Source organism: Onthophagus taurus, chromosome 3, assembly GCF_036711975.1.
Source record: "Onthophagus taurus isolate NC chromosome 3, IU_Otau_3.0, whole genome shotgun sequence".
Taxonomy (NCBI): domain Eukaryota; kingdom Metazoa; phylum Arthropoda; class Insecta; order Coleoptera; family Scarabaeidae; genus Onthophagus; species Onthophagus taurus.
This window is the reverse complement of record NC_091968.1, coordinates 758,757-773,901: the sequence shown is the minus strand read 5'-3', so window position 1 is coordinate 773,901 and position 15,145 is coordinate 758,757. Positions and strand designations below refer to the sequence as shown.

The window sequence follows — 15,145 nt, the reverse complement described above, 5'->3', positions numbered from 1 at the left end:
GTGCTATGGATTGGGGAACATTAGTTACATTGCAGGTTTAAGTAGTTTTTAGTTTTTTGCTTTTTGAGGAAAAACTTTTAGATGAACATGATGCGGTGTCGATTGTTGCAGTAACGAACGCAAGGGATTACGGTAAGGTGTCGTTAAGAAAAAGTCGGTATAATTAAATCCCATTTACAAAGAATTTATCGAGAAAATAAACTATTGCCGTATTAACCAAAATTTAACCACACTATCGAATTAGGTGATGAAGCAAAATGTTTAGATTATTGTTCGTGGCTTGGGTACAAAATTTTGAAAGACAACTTTTTTAAAAAACAATATTTTCGGACGAAGCATCGTTCACCACTAATGGAGTGGTTACATCACAAAATTGTCGATTCTTGTCAAAGACTAATCCACATTATCGCATAGCTTGTAAACGCCAGTATTCCCAGAAAGTGAATGTGTGGTAGTGCTCTTTCGTGGGACGGTGTTATTGGGCCTTACTTCATAAACGGCAATTTGAATCAACACCGATATTTGGAAATACTAGAAAATTGTTTATTTAATTATCTTCACGGCGTGGATTTAGAAAAACGTAATAAATTATATTTTTAACAAGATGGTTGCGGCCCACATTCCACCATTTTAATTAGAAATTAATTAAATACGTTATTTGGAAAAAAATGGATTGGTAGATATGGTCCGCAACCATGGCCGCCAAGAAGTCAAAGAAACTGTTATTAGGGAAATTCCGTTGGACCGTATTAGAAAAAGTTATAAACAATGTCGGAAAAGGGCTGAATTATGTGTAAGTGTTGGTGGTGGTATCATTGAATAAGCTTTTACGTTAATTTAGTTTAGATCGAAAATGTTTTGTTAATCTTATGATTTAAAAATCTGCATTTGCTTTTATATCCTAAATTAATAAAATTCGGCATATCGCTATAATTGAACACAACAAAGATTTTATCTTAATTAACTTTTGTTGTATATTGCTCAGAAAGACCACCTTACCTGCAACGGTTAACAAACTTCTTGCGTTAACTTTGGTACTTTGAAGACATTTGACGTAAAACTTGGTTATATTTCGTTTTATGACATCCAGACTTTAATTGCAAAAGATGGAATTTGAATTCAAAAATGTATCCTCAATTATACCTTACAAGGACACAATTCGGGGACACACTGTATATATATATTTTTTTTATTAATTATTATTATATTGCAGAAATCAACACATTTAGATGAATTTATGAATGGTATTGCAATAAATGGATCGATTTCGACCAGGAGAAATAAAAGAACGTTGGAGGACCGTTACGAGAGATCGTTTTTGAAAAAACTTAAAGAGTTTATGAAATCAAATCAATTTATTTTTCATTTTCCTAATTTTCGACTATGAATTCTTCGGGGATCTTTAATTCATCGACTTTTCTCGACTTTTTCACTTATATCAAATAAATAAATGTGTTCGCCGCCCATATTAACTAATAATTCCGAACCGGATGCGTTAAAAGCAACATAAGTAGCTGCGTATTTATTCCCTAATTCTTTTACGTTATCTTTAGCTAGGTGGCTGGGGGCGAAATATTCAACACCGATGGTTTCGGGATTACTCAAAGTTGATTGGCGAGTTTTACACTAGCACTGTTACTATGTAGAACTAACATATAGCCGCACGTCTCTAAAGACGGCTAAACCCGAATGATTCTAGTTCTAGGTATAGTATTAGTTGTAGTTTTACATTTACACTGTTACTAGAACTAACATTAGACTTAGAACTAGAAACATTTGGGTTTAACCATAAGTACGTCTCTTAAGATGGTTAAACCCGAATGATTCTAGTTCTAGATCTAGTGTTAGTTCTAGTTTTACTCTAGCACTGTTGCTATGTGTGGGGGTTTTCCCACATATTATAAAATAATATAACCAGTATTTTCAGAAAAAGATTTTGTATTTTGAAAATAAAATAATTGACTTCCTTTTTTGATGGTCTATTCCTATTCAATAATAAAAAAATGAATTTATACATAGTAACGTAAAATAACTGATTGCTTGATTTTTTGAAAAAGAAAGTAAAATCAATGTGGCAGGGAATATATGCAACGCCATAGATACTCCCCCCCTCGAAAACCAAGGTTTATATATAAGAGGTTGTCTAGGATCGTACGCAACCATACTGCGCATTACGTCACATGTGGAAAATAATACCGCCAAGCAATTCAAATTAAACAAATGCATAGAGCACCACATGGCCAAGAGGTTGCGTGCGCAATCCGTGATCGCTTACGTCACGAAACACTCCTGCCCTTGCCCCTCGCCCACAAACTAAAATCAAAGTATTGCAGCGTAGGAACTTAGACAACCTTTAATATATAAACCTTGCTCGAAAACAACAAGTAACGCCATTTGCTATAATGCAAAAATGAAGAGGAACATTTAATTCATTTGACACAACTTTTTGAACGACTTGACAATTATGGCATTAACGTCAAACCTTCAAAATGTATTTTTGGTGTCAATTCTCTCGATTTTTTTTAGGCCATCATATAACTCCAGAAGGTATTCTTCCTTCTGAGCAACGTGTTAAGATCATTAATGATTTTCCTATTCCAACAACGCTGCAACAAAATATGTGGTGGCAATTTAATGTATTTTATTCCAATCACGTCGGGGTCACCAAAATATGTGGGGGCTTCTCACATATTATAAAATAATATAACCAGTATTTTCAGAAAAAGATTTTGTATTTTGAAAATAAAATAATTGACTTCCTTTTTTGATGAAGTCTATTCAATAATAAAGAAATGAATTTATACATAGTAACGTAAAATAACTGATTGCTTGATTTTTTGAAAAAGTAACTAAAATCAATGTGGCAGGGAATATGTGCAACGCCACAATGTAGAACTGACACTATACCTAGAACTAGAATCATTTGGCTTTAGCCACACGTCTCTAAAGACGGCTAAATCCGAATGATTCTACTTCTAGGTATAGTGTTAGTTCTAGTTTTACACTTGCACTGTCACTAGAATTAACATTACACCTAGAACTAGAAACATTTGTGTTTAGCTGTGCGTCTTTTAACATGGCTGGACGTAAATGGACATAAATGTGGGCATAAATAATTATTAATAATTAAAATATAAATAACTTGGATTTTTTTATTAGAAAAAAAAACATATATACATCGATTTATCACAAAATACAAAAAAAAAATTAATAAAGAGTAAATAAAGACTTAAAATAAACCATTAAGATGTAAATAACAAAGTTGAAATAAAAAAAAAAAATATGGGCCGAGATTTTAAGTAATATAAATAACGTGAATCTTTACAAAGATATATTTATCGAAAAATATAAGAGAAAACAACAATTTAGAGATAAGAATTGATGATATTTCCGTTTTTTTCCGTTTTTCATCTCATCCTCTTTTCCATAGAATATTTACATTTAATTAAAACCTAATATAAATATCTTCTAGGCTATAACAAGAAATGTATAAATTTACACAAGAAAAAAAATGCGTTTTCTTTTCCCTAACGCGGAGAGACAATCCCTAGCGACAGTTAACTAGCGCGGCAAATCGTTTGAGCCGAATTCGGTGAATTATCAGCGTTTCCATACCGAACTCGATAACCCATGTTCACCATCATTGTTTCAAAGGGATCCATCGACATCCTCATTTGATTCACTTCGATCATTTTAGGAATTTCGGATATTTTATGAGGATTTTTTATCCCATCTTCTTTCTTGGGCGCCCAAAGTTTCACGGCAGGATCAATTCCACTCGACGCTAAAAAGCAAGCGCTAGGATGCGGTTGGACGCAATTAACGATCGAAGTATCTCCCGTTAAAGCCGTTAAAACCTCCGTCGATTTACGATCCCAAATAAAAATTAAACCATCGTCGGAACCGGCACAAACAAAATTTCCATCTTCACCTAAAAAGTTGGCTTCTTTAATATCCGTCGTCGTGTTACAATGCCCCACAAATCTTAGTTCAAAATCTCGCGATTCTTGTCTCAATTCTTTCTCAACGTCGCTTATAAATTCGTAGTTTTCACAAAATTGGCCGAAATTGTTGTTATTGGAGGATTCGTTCGGATTTGAGTTGATGGTTGATTTCATTCCTTCGATTGCTTCTTCGATTATTTGAGTTAATTTTGGGTCCTCTTCGGGAAACTTTTTTTTATAACTTGATAACCACGATTCCGTTTCTTTTAGCCACTTTAAATGTACTAAACAGTTTATTAATGAAAGGTAAAGTTTGGGTTGTTCAGGTTTTTGTTGTATTGCTAATAAATAATATCGTGCTGCTTGATACATATCGCCTATCCAATTTCTTTGAAACAATTTTAACCCTTTCTCAATGCATAAATTTGCGAATAACTCTGAATTTATTTTTCTTTTCCCTAATTTTTCGTCTTTGAATTCTTCGGGGATCTTTAATTCATCAACTTTTCTCTGATTGTTTATATCGAATAAATAAATGTGTTCCCCGCCCATATTAACTAATAATTCCGAACCGGATGCGTTAAAAGCAACATAAGTAGCTGCGTATTTATTCCCTAACTCTTTTACGTTGTCTTTAGCTAAGTGGCCGGGGGCGAAATATTGAACACCGATGGTTTCGGGATTATTCAATGTGGATTGGCGATAATTTCGATATTTCACTGTTTTTACCATTCTACGATCGTACATTCTTACGTAACAATCGTTAGCTCCAACAGCCATTAGATGGGGTTTTGTTGGATTAATCGCGATACATTTTAATTCATTCGATCGGCTACGATCAATAAAAACTTTGCTATTCACATTACATTTATGTGATTCTCTGATATCGTATTGAATCACCAAACCATCTTCACTTGCTGACCAAAAAAGTAAAGGTTGTTCTGGGCATTTTGCGAGTCTTTTAACCCGATTTAAATGACAACTACAATCAATTAAAGGACTATTTGCTTTTGTATCATCAACCGATTTCACTATAACTCGGCAATCACCAGCACCAGTTGCAATTAATGAACCATCTCCAAGAAACTACAAAAAACCAAATTTTAATCTTATCTTTCAAAAACATCATCAAAAACTCACTTTAACAGAAAATATATTTCCAATATGACTAGTTTTGACGATATTTAAACATTTATGAAGGAAAGGATCCCATAAATGAACATGGGTATCATCTGAACCTGATGCTAAAACCCTAAAATAACAAAAAAAAATTTCCTTCTTAACCCTCTTTTTCTTAAACTTTCTCACCGCCCATCTGAGCTCCACTCAAGACAATTAACACAACCCTGATGCCCTTCAAGCTCTTTTTCAAGTCCAAGTCGACGAATTAAAGGCTCCGTAAACTGACAGTTTTGCTCGACCTTTTTGGCTTTATTCGCGTCCTTTTGACGGCTGCTTAAAAGATTGACGATATTACGATTCGATTCGGATGTAGAAACCGAGGGGCGATACATCTAAATCAAGAAATATAACGAAACGTCTATAAATCTTGTTTACATTTTTTTTTATAACTTACGTTTAGAGACATGCTCGGACATAATAATCAGGAACACACGATGTCAGAGGATCTCTCATGACGTGCCCAAATAATAATCATAATAATACGATGTGGTAATAAAGAGTACAACTTTTTTATTGAGAGAATTTTGATAAACGTCAAAATAAGTCTTCTGTCATTTCTCTGTGACCTCGAAAACTAACTATAGAATAATCAAAATGGGGTGATGAGAAAACACAATTGATTCTTAAAGGCTTTTTATTCAGGTTAAAATGAATCTTCTATACTAGATTTATTAAGTATTTAGTAGTATAGGCAACTAAATTTACATCACAAGTTATAACTTTTTTTAGATTTTAATAACGATAATTAATAATCTAAAAACTAAGTACGAATCTGATAAAAACCGTAAAATAAAATTATTTTCGTTCGGAGAAATTGCGTAGTTTCTCAGTTTCCGTTGTTTCTCATTTTGTAGACCAACATTGAAACTTTGTCCAAAGTTTTTTGTTTTGCATCCCTTTCCTTTTCTTTTTTCAACTCCTCGTAGCAGTTTACAACTGCGGTAATACCACGAAAATCGTTGACGCTGCGTTCTTTATTGAGATCATTTTGAAGAAGGATAACTTTTTTAAATTCAATTTATTTATTTTTATTTATTTATCATTTATTGCCACAGACAAAAATACAAAATTACATAAGATACACTTAACTTAAACAGTATCAGCAAATGGATCATTTTATCGCACAAGCGATTTCTGCCAAATGACCCAACAGAACAAACAAAAATAAAAATAGTATTTGCTGAATATGGCAAGTAGTGACAATTAGATATTATTAACATCACCAAATAAGATTAAGCAAGAAAAGAAAAACAAAGAGAAAAATAAAGAAAAGACACAAAAAGAGAGATAGAGAGCGACTAAAAGAAACTAAAAGAATCTGCCGGATATCAGTTGCCAACAAGTGACAGCAGTTGAAGTGAGGAAAAAAAGAGAAAGACAAAGAACAAAGAATCAGGAAACAGCCAGTTGAAGGGCAAGCAAGTGGCTCTTTAAAACATGTCTAAAATTAGTAATTCTAGAAATATTACGAATTTCAGAAGGCAGTCCATTCCACAGCGCAATCGACTGTACTGTAACTGATCTATGATAAATTTCAGTGCTATGAACGGGAAATGTAAGAATAGTATCAGAACGTGAACGAGTAGCAAGCTCATGAGTTGATAATTGCTGGAACCTATCTGATAAGTACTTTGGGGTGCAGTTATGAAGGATTTTAAATAAAATGGTTAATAAACGAAAGGATCTACGTCTCTCACAGGTTAACATCTGAATGTAATTGCGATACGGCGTTACATGCTCAAATCTATTTAGGTCAAATATGAACCGGATTATTGAGATAATTTACTCAGAAGAGTCACCGAGAGATCGGGATAAACCGCGTCCGCATAGTTGAAGTCAGGAAATATAAGAGAGTAACAAAGATTACGACGCACCACAGGAGGAAGAGAGCAGCGAAGTCTTTTTAAAGAGTGGAAGCAAGCATAGACTTTTCTGCAAACATGTTGAATTTGCGGTTTCCAAGACAGTGCAGAATCCATAAGGACTCCAAGATATTTAACTGTGTTAGAAAACCGTATGACATTACCATCCAGCATCAGATCACTGCAGGCAGATGGATTAATCTTACCAAGTAATTGACGAGTTCCAAACACAATAGCTTGCGTTTTAACTGAGTTCAACTTAAGTCCGTATCTCCGAGACCAGTTCAAGACGTTAGATAGATCGTTATTAAGTCGCACAATAGCTGCCGGAAATTCAGCAACAGTAGTAGTAGTATATATCTGCAGGTCGTCGGCATACAAATGATAATTACACGAGATATAATTAGTAACACTATTAACGAACAAAGAAAAAAGTAACGGACCCAATACACTGCCCTGAGGAACACCACATTTGATTGCACAAGCAGAAGAAATTGAAGAGTTAGCGCAATTGTGAGGTTGTGATGTCAATTATTTCTTCTTCAGCCTAAATATGTATTTCGTTCTCTGCAAGTTCAATTCATTCGAAAGTGGCTGGCGATCAGCATCTAACAAATTCACGACATTATCTTCAACCAACTTCTTTTGCTAACCTTAATGTTTCGTCTAATTTCTGGAAGGACTAACACAATCGTGCAAATATTTTTTCCATGCGCGGTTTAATGTTGATTTCATCTCATCCCATGATTCGCCAATATTGTCTACAACAGCATATTGAAGTGCCCCAAAACTCATTAATTGATAATATGCTATCGGTTTTGAATATTGCTACTACTCCTTGATCCATTGGCTGAATGAGGGTAGTTGTATTTTTAGGTAAGTATTCAATTTGCACATCTTCAGACAGGTCCAATATATTGGTGAGATGTCCGGCAGCGTTATCCAAGAGAAGCAGTTAACCCAAATTGTTCTTCCGAAGGTATTCTTTCACTTCAACACAAAAGTGGTTATTAAACCAATCTTGAAAAAGGCTTTTTGACATCCAAGCTTTTTTGTTGGATCTCCAAACAACAGGTAATCTAGTCTTATCTATTCCTTTGAGAACTCTTGGATTTTCGGATGTATATATTAAGAATGGTTTGAGCTTAAAATCTTCAGCCGCATTTTCGACAAGCAGCAACGTTAATCCTTCCTTGAATACCTTAAATCCCGGCATAGCTGTTTCGTTCTTAGAAATAAATGTTCTATCAGGCATTCTTTTCCAGTATAGGACCGTTTCACTAGGGTTACCATACGTCCCGGTTTGACCGGGATTGTCCCGATTTCGGACAATCGTCCCGGCCGGTTGAGTATTTTGTCCCGGTTAACGATGATGTAAACCTCGAACAATAATGAGAGTTTTAGTTTGTCCCGTTAGGAGCAAAACTATTGCTGCGAAAACTTGATGGTAGCCAAGATGTCAATAAATTTATGACGGAAGTAACTGCTTTTTATAGAAGATGGCTTTCATACATTGAATTGTGGGAAGACAGTTTTGGTGGTGCCGATATTTTTGCATGGGTTGGATTACAACACGTATTGAAATGAGATGAGATTGAACGATCTGCTGAAACTATTAATGCAATACACCGTGCAAATGATCATCAGAAAATTAATACTGATGATCTCTTCGACGAGGTGTTGCTTGGTAAAGCATTTTTTGCGTCACATAACGAAGAGTGGAGTACAACAACAGCCCAAATTGAGTATGTTGACAAATGGGTTCAATCATTCAAACATTTTCAGGCACAACATGTTGATGCACCTAATTTAGTCAAAATGTTGCAATACATTTTGTGTCTACCAGGAACGTCCGCACCTATAGAGCGTGTTTTCTCGATAATGAAGAATTGTTGGTCGGATGATCGAGGCCGTATGTTAGAGGCTACAGTACGAGCGTTATTATACTGTAAATTTAACTTTTCAATTACTTGTAGCGATTTTTATGAAAAAATTAAAAATAATAATAAAATCTTAAAAAAAGTTCATTCAAGCGAAAAATATGAATGGTATAATTCATAATGGTATAAGGGTAAAATTTAAATAATTAATTTAACGTTGTTTTAATAAAATATTTTTTAATACTAGCCTAAGGTTTTTTTTCGTTTCCACGCCTGTACCGGTTTGCAGATTTATGATTATGGTAAACCTACGTTTCATCTACATTAAAAATTTGTTGTGGATCGTATTTCAGCAGTTTCATTCTAATGTTATGCAAGTTATGTCGCCTATTGAATTTTTCAAAACCAACCGCGGATTGCCAAGAATTTTTCACTCAACTATCACTAGAATTAACACAAGACCTAAAATCATTCGGGTTTAGCCCGAAGAGAGACGTGCGACTAAACTCGAATGTTTCTAGTTGTAGGTCTAGTGTTAGTTCTAGTTTTAAATGTTATTCGGCGCTAGACCAAGAACTAGAATCATTCGAGTATAGCCGTCTTTAGAGACGTGCGGCAGAACCCAAATGATTCTACTTCTAGTGACAGTGCAAGTGTAAATCTAGAACTAACACTATACCTACAACTAGAATCATTCGGGTTCAGTCGTCTTTAGAGACGTGCGGCTGAACCCCAATGATTCTAGTTCTAGGTGTAGTGTTAGTTCTATACAGTGCTAGTGTAGAACTAGGTCTGAAGACGCACGGCTAAACACGAAACTTTATACTTCTAGGTTTAGTGTTAGTTCTAGTTTTAATTGTTATTCACCACTAGACAAAGAACTAGAATCATTCGGGTTTAGCCGTCTTGAGAAACGTACGGCTAAACCCAAATGTTTCTAGTTCTAGGACTAATGTTAGTTCTAGTGACAGCGCAAGTGTAAAACTAGAACTAACACTATACCTAGAACTAGAATCATTCGGGTTTAGCCGTCTTTAGAGACGTGCGGCTAAACCCGAATGTTTCTAGTTTTCGGTCTAGTGTTAGTTTTGCACTAGAACTAACACAAGACCTAGAACTAGAATCATTCGGGTTTAGCCGTCTTGAGAAACGTGCGGCTAAACCCGAATGCTTCGAGTTCTAGTGTTAGTTCTAAGTTTAAATGTATTTAGCGTTAGATTGTGGTATATTTTTATTAAAAGAAAAGTAGAACTAACACTAGACCTAGAACCAGAAACATTCGGGTTTAGCCAGGCGTCTCTTAAGACGGCTAAACCTGAATATTTCTAGTTTTAAATGCATGGTTGACATTGCTTATGACGCACACAGGCGAATGTTTTAAAAATTTTGGCCAAAATTGGAAAAATTTAAGGAATAAGATTGAAAATGCAATTATTGCTATTTGATTAAGTAAACCCCAAGGTGCCTTGAAACACCTTCTTTATAATTATTGTAACAATCGCCGCCAAAATATTTTAGTTGTCAATTGATTGTTTAGTAAACAGTTATCACCTAGATAAAACGTCGGTAAAAATTATGGTTTTTAATTAATTTTTTCCTTCACACTTTTTTTATGTATTTCGAAAATTTATCATAGAACCTATTGCTAGCGGTAAGTAGAATTGTATAATATACAGAAAGCAACAATTCGGTTATTAGTTTTTTTTGTAATATTGTTTGATTACATCATATGTTCAAATTGAGAAAATAATTTGTTTTACGATATTCAGATGGGCAAAAAAAAATTGTTTAACATTGTTCAAAAGTAATATTGTATACGTGTTGTAGTATAAGGCCTACGATTGTAGATTTTGCTAGAAATTCTTGCGGTATTTTGCGGTTTTACCTTAAAATAAATTTTTATTATAGTTGTGTATAAAGTTCGGAAAAAAATCATAATTCTGTTATGTGCTGTTTGTTTGAGGAGCGCATTTGCAGTTAGAAAATAAACATAAAGGGATACTTTTTCACCATTAAATTGATATAATATAGGTGTCCACAAAAAAGTTTCTAAACAAAATTACAATTTATTTTCTGAAACACTAATTAATTTTAGTATGAGATGTTAGCGTTCTAAAGTTAATAATTTTAGAAAGAAATTAAAAAATTGACTTGACACACTGAGTTTTCGGTAAAATATTAAAAGTTGTTATTGTGTCAATTCAATTTATTATTTGCAAGATTTTTTCTTGAAAATTATTAACCATAAGTCTTATACAGGGATGGTCCGTTACTAATGATGGACACAGAGCAATAGTGAATTCCTTACATTAAATCATTACGATTTAACCCAATTTATCTTAGTCCACTTGTTAATAATAACGAAGATACAGATGGGTAAAGTTTATACAGGCTGCGGCGAAACTCCCTCCCTAATTTGAAGGTTGAATAAAAAACAGATGGTACAAATTAACGAAACTGCATAGACGTGTTACCGTGTGGTGAGTGATAAACAGTGTCGGGATCATCGGCCGGTACTTTTTTGAAGAAGGAGGAGTGGCAGTGACTGTTCACTCGGATCGATATATTCAAATGCTTCAAACTTTTATGGCACCACTATTCAATGCGATACAGATTCAACAGGATGTGTGGCTTTAGCAGGACGGGGTCACTGCTCACACAAGGAGATCTCTTCAAGAACTGAGACAGCTGTTTCCAGAACGCTTCATGTCTTTGCGCGAACATCCACTAGCCAGTACGATCTCCAGACCTTATTCCCTGTGATTTTTTTTGTATGGGGGTTTCTTAAGACTGAAGTTTACAAACATCATCCGAGGACTCTACCAGCCCTACGACAAACGATTCAAGAAGAGGTTGCTCGTATTCCTCAGTAATGGCGAACTTCCGAACTCGCATTCGGCAATGCATTGATAACGAAGGAAAACACTTAAGCGATATACTGTTCAAAAAGAGGAACTTGTAAAACATATAACTTAACTTCCCAGTTTGACCAAATAAAATCATTTTTAACCATAACTAATGTTTACTGAGCATAATTAAATTTTGCAAAGTGCCCTTAAACAGTGATTATCTTGGAAACAGAGAACTTTAGAGAAGATTGGTAAGTATACCAAACTTATGTAAAAATGTCTGAAAAACTGTTTTAAGTTGTGTGAGTTGCAAAAATTTTAACGATGAAAAAGATATGTCTACTTGAAAGGGGTTTCTTAAGGCAGGCAGCGCCATCTGAACTATAAATCAAAACTAATACCAAATTATTATTTATCGTCTTAAAAAATGGTAATATACCAATTTTCATGGCCATGTAAAAGAAAACGAAATTATTAAAGAAAAGTGAAGATAACGTATTCCTTTAATCATCTATATTTTCGTTATTATTAACAATTGGACTAACATAAATTGGGTTAAATCGTGACAATTTAATGTAAGGAATTTCCTGTTCCTCTGTTTCATTAGTAACGGACCATCCTGTATATAAAAATATAGGTAGATACGATTAAGTAAAATAGCAGTATATCATAAAATACTTTATCCTTGTTAATTGTATAGATATTTTTTAATTTCCACCAATTTTGAAGTAAAAAATTGACAAAAATATCTTTTTGGCCAAGATTTTTAACTAATTCGCTTCTGTGTGACGTCACATCAAAATTTTAATGTGATTTTTCGATATGTTCTACACTTTTCCGTACTTTCTTTTTATTTTTAACGTATTTTTGGGTCATTTTACATTGATTAAAAAAAAAATCGTCGATTTTTAAGCCACATGATGATTCTTGAATTTTTGCAAAGTTATGTTGGTTGCATAATATATATTATTTCAAAATAACAAAACCATTACCGTTCATTTTACTCAATAAATAAATAATAAATCTGTACAAAGTTAATAAAAAAAATAATTACATAATATCAAAAATATTTTAACAAATAACATGAATAGGGAATGTTGAATTTCTGGAAGCAACCCTAATGAGAAGTTGTTGACCAAGCTCCTTTGATGTTTCATGCCAAATACATTTCCCAATAATGGGAACTTCTTCTAAAGGTGGCTTAAAAGCGATTAAAATAGTTAAACATAACCCATCGCAATTATTATTCGAATTATGCTCAACCTAAAAAAAAAATTACCTTAGAACTGCAAAAAAACAACAAAATCACATAATTACAGATAATATTCCATGTGGTCTATGTTGTGGAACATCAGCCCCAAAAAGCTCAATCATAAAGTTTCTTAAAACCGAATGGAATGATTTCCCTGGATTGATTTCGCAGACGGGGATATGCCAAGAATTTCGTTCGCTCATTAAAACGTGGACTTTGTTTGTTGATCGTTTTTTAATAACAATAACTGTTCTTAAAAGTAATTTGGTGTGTGAGCGAAGTCCTGGTAAAATATCCGAATGCCAAGTTTTGTCTCGTTGCTTTTTAGCGAGATGATAACTTTTTGCTCGATCAATTAAATGTAAAATATCGCTCGCTCTTAATGTTAATTCTTCGAGATTTAAAATCCATTTAGCTTGGAGTGATTCTTTATCAGCTTGAGCGGGGGTTTTTAACGTGCCTCCTATAACAACACCAGTAAGAACAAATCGGAACCAAGATCTTTTAGCGAATTCAACCATAAGCAATGTTGTAGGTTTTACATTTAAACCAGTTTCTTCAAGAACTTCTCTAGACATCGCCTCAATTATTGTTTCACCTTTTTCCATTCTCCCAGCTGGTAAATACCTTTAAAAAAAACTTGTTAAATAACTCAAATTTTAATTTTTTGTACATACCATTTTCCCGCACAAGATTGTTTCGCTTCCTGCATCATTAAAACTTCACCATCTTCATTAATAAAAACACCAGCAACAATATAGGTCACTGTTTCTCCTAATATCGGTTGTAAACTTGTATCTATATTTCCAGCTTTACCTTCCGATTCTAGAGCAGCTTTTTGTTCTTCAAGTGTAAAATCACATATTTCAGCTTCTTCACTTTCCAAAGAAAGTCCTTTTAATAGTTTTTCCACATCACTTTCCACGGTATCCGGCATTTCAATGAATTTTATTCAAAATTTTGAGGTTATATCGATTGAATTTGACAATTAATTTTGAAGTGTTCCAATTTCCGCGTCCGCGTTTATTAAAAACGAGACAGGAAACGCAACCTCGGTTGCCATAACGCGTCTACATACCTTGTCTAACGGTGGAATGCAGCGATTTTTCAATGAAGGAAAGATTGAGGTTATGGGATAATCAACCTTAACGGCAAGGTTTTAAAGGCGTTCTCCTTCTATGTTTACTATACCGTAAAATAAAACTCGTTTTCTTGGACGTTCGTTCGGTTAGAACACACCTTTTAGCATTTTAATTAACTCGTGAGTGATGTAATTATTTTTCTTTGAGTCATATTGAGGTTATGTGAATTATTATTGACAATAAATGGTAAAAATTTTCTTTTGGGAACTTTTATTGTAACCGGGAGTTCCCACATTTAAAAATAAATATGGCTTGTACAATTAATATTAAACAATCAACAAAATTATTTTTTGAAGCATAATAATATATATATTTTTGTTAATTACACAGGCCGACAAATTTTTAAACCAGAGACCAGACTATACCTTCCAAATAATTTTCGATACCCTGAATCCGAATCTGACGTCAGAATTGCTTCATCACCTAAGATTTTCAAGATATCTTACCTAAAATATGCGAAAAACACGATTTTTCAGCACATTCAAGGCTGAATTTACATCAAAAGATAATTTTTCTCCACAGAAGTCATTATGCCATTTAAAACTATTTCTCTGCCCCCTTAAAATCTTATGTTATTCATTTAAATATTTTTCTTGATCTCTGAGAAATTGTCTTCTAAAACTAAGAAATTCATCATATTTGAAATAACATCTGTTTATTTTCCAGTTTTATTTACAAGTTTTAAAATGTTTTATTAACACTTCAAAGCAGTACAAAATATTAATAAATAACAAATAACAACAAACGTATGGTCTAAAACGAAATTAATGATAAAGAACCTGAAGTGGCCTGCCCTTACCCTATCAATGTCGTTTACAGAGATTGTTAAAAAAAGGTTTCTTAATGTAGTTGGAAAAACGCAGTGACTTCAAAACATTGTAAATACTTACATACAAAAAAGTACAAATGACTGATCCGATCATACGATTTCGATAAAATTCCATATATGGTATTTTTTTCTCATTTTACAGACGTATATAAAAGTGTATGTGTTCAGGTAAAGTGACACTTCCGGTCAAGCGATTTCGCTGAAA

General features: G+C 33.7%; 2 protein-coding genes across 2 annotated transcripts; both read right to left on the bottom strand.

Moving 5' to 3' along the window:
- Positions 1-3,126: 3,126 nt before the first annotated feature.
- Positions 3,127-5,691, bottom strand: LOC111417452 (WD and tetratricopeptide repeats 1). The gene is made up of 4 exons (XM_023049732.2): positions 5,521-5,691; positions 5,253-5,458; positions 5,085-5,196; positions 3,127-5,030 (listed from the first exon to the last, which is right to left on the bottom strand). The coding sequence occupies exons 1-4, from the start codon at positions 5,530-5,532 to the stop codon at positions 3,558-3,560; spliced, it is 1,803 nt and encodes a 600-aa protein (XP_022905500.1). The 5' UTR covers positions 5,533-5,691; the 3' UTR covers positions 3,127-3,557.
- A 7,003-nt stretch (positions 5,692-12,694) lies between these two features.
- LOC111417454 (8-oxo-dGDP phosphatase NUDT18) lies at positions 12,695-14,145 on the bottom strand. The gene is made up of 3 exons (XM_023049734.2): positions 13,647-14,145; positions 13,035-13,596; positions 12,695-12,980 (listed from the first exon to the last, which is right to left on the bottom strand). Exons 1-3 carry the CDS (start codon positions 13,904-13,906, stop codon positions 12,789-12,791), a joined length of 1,014 nt encoding a protein of 337 aa, XP_022905502.1. The 5' UTR covers positions 13,907-14,145; the 3' UTR covers positions 12,695-12,788.
- Between the last annotated feature and the right edge of the window lie 1,000 nt (positions 14,146-15,145).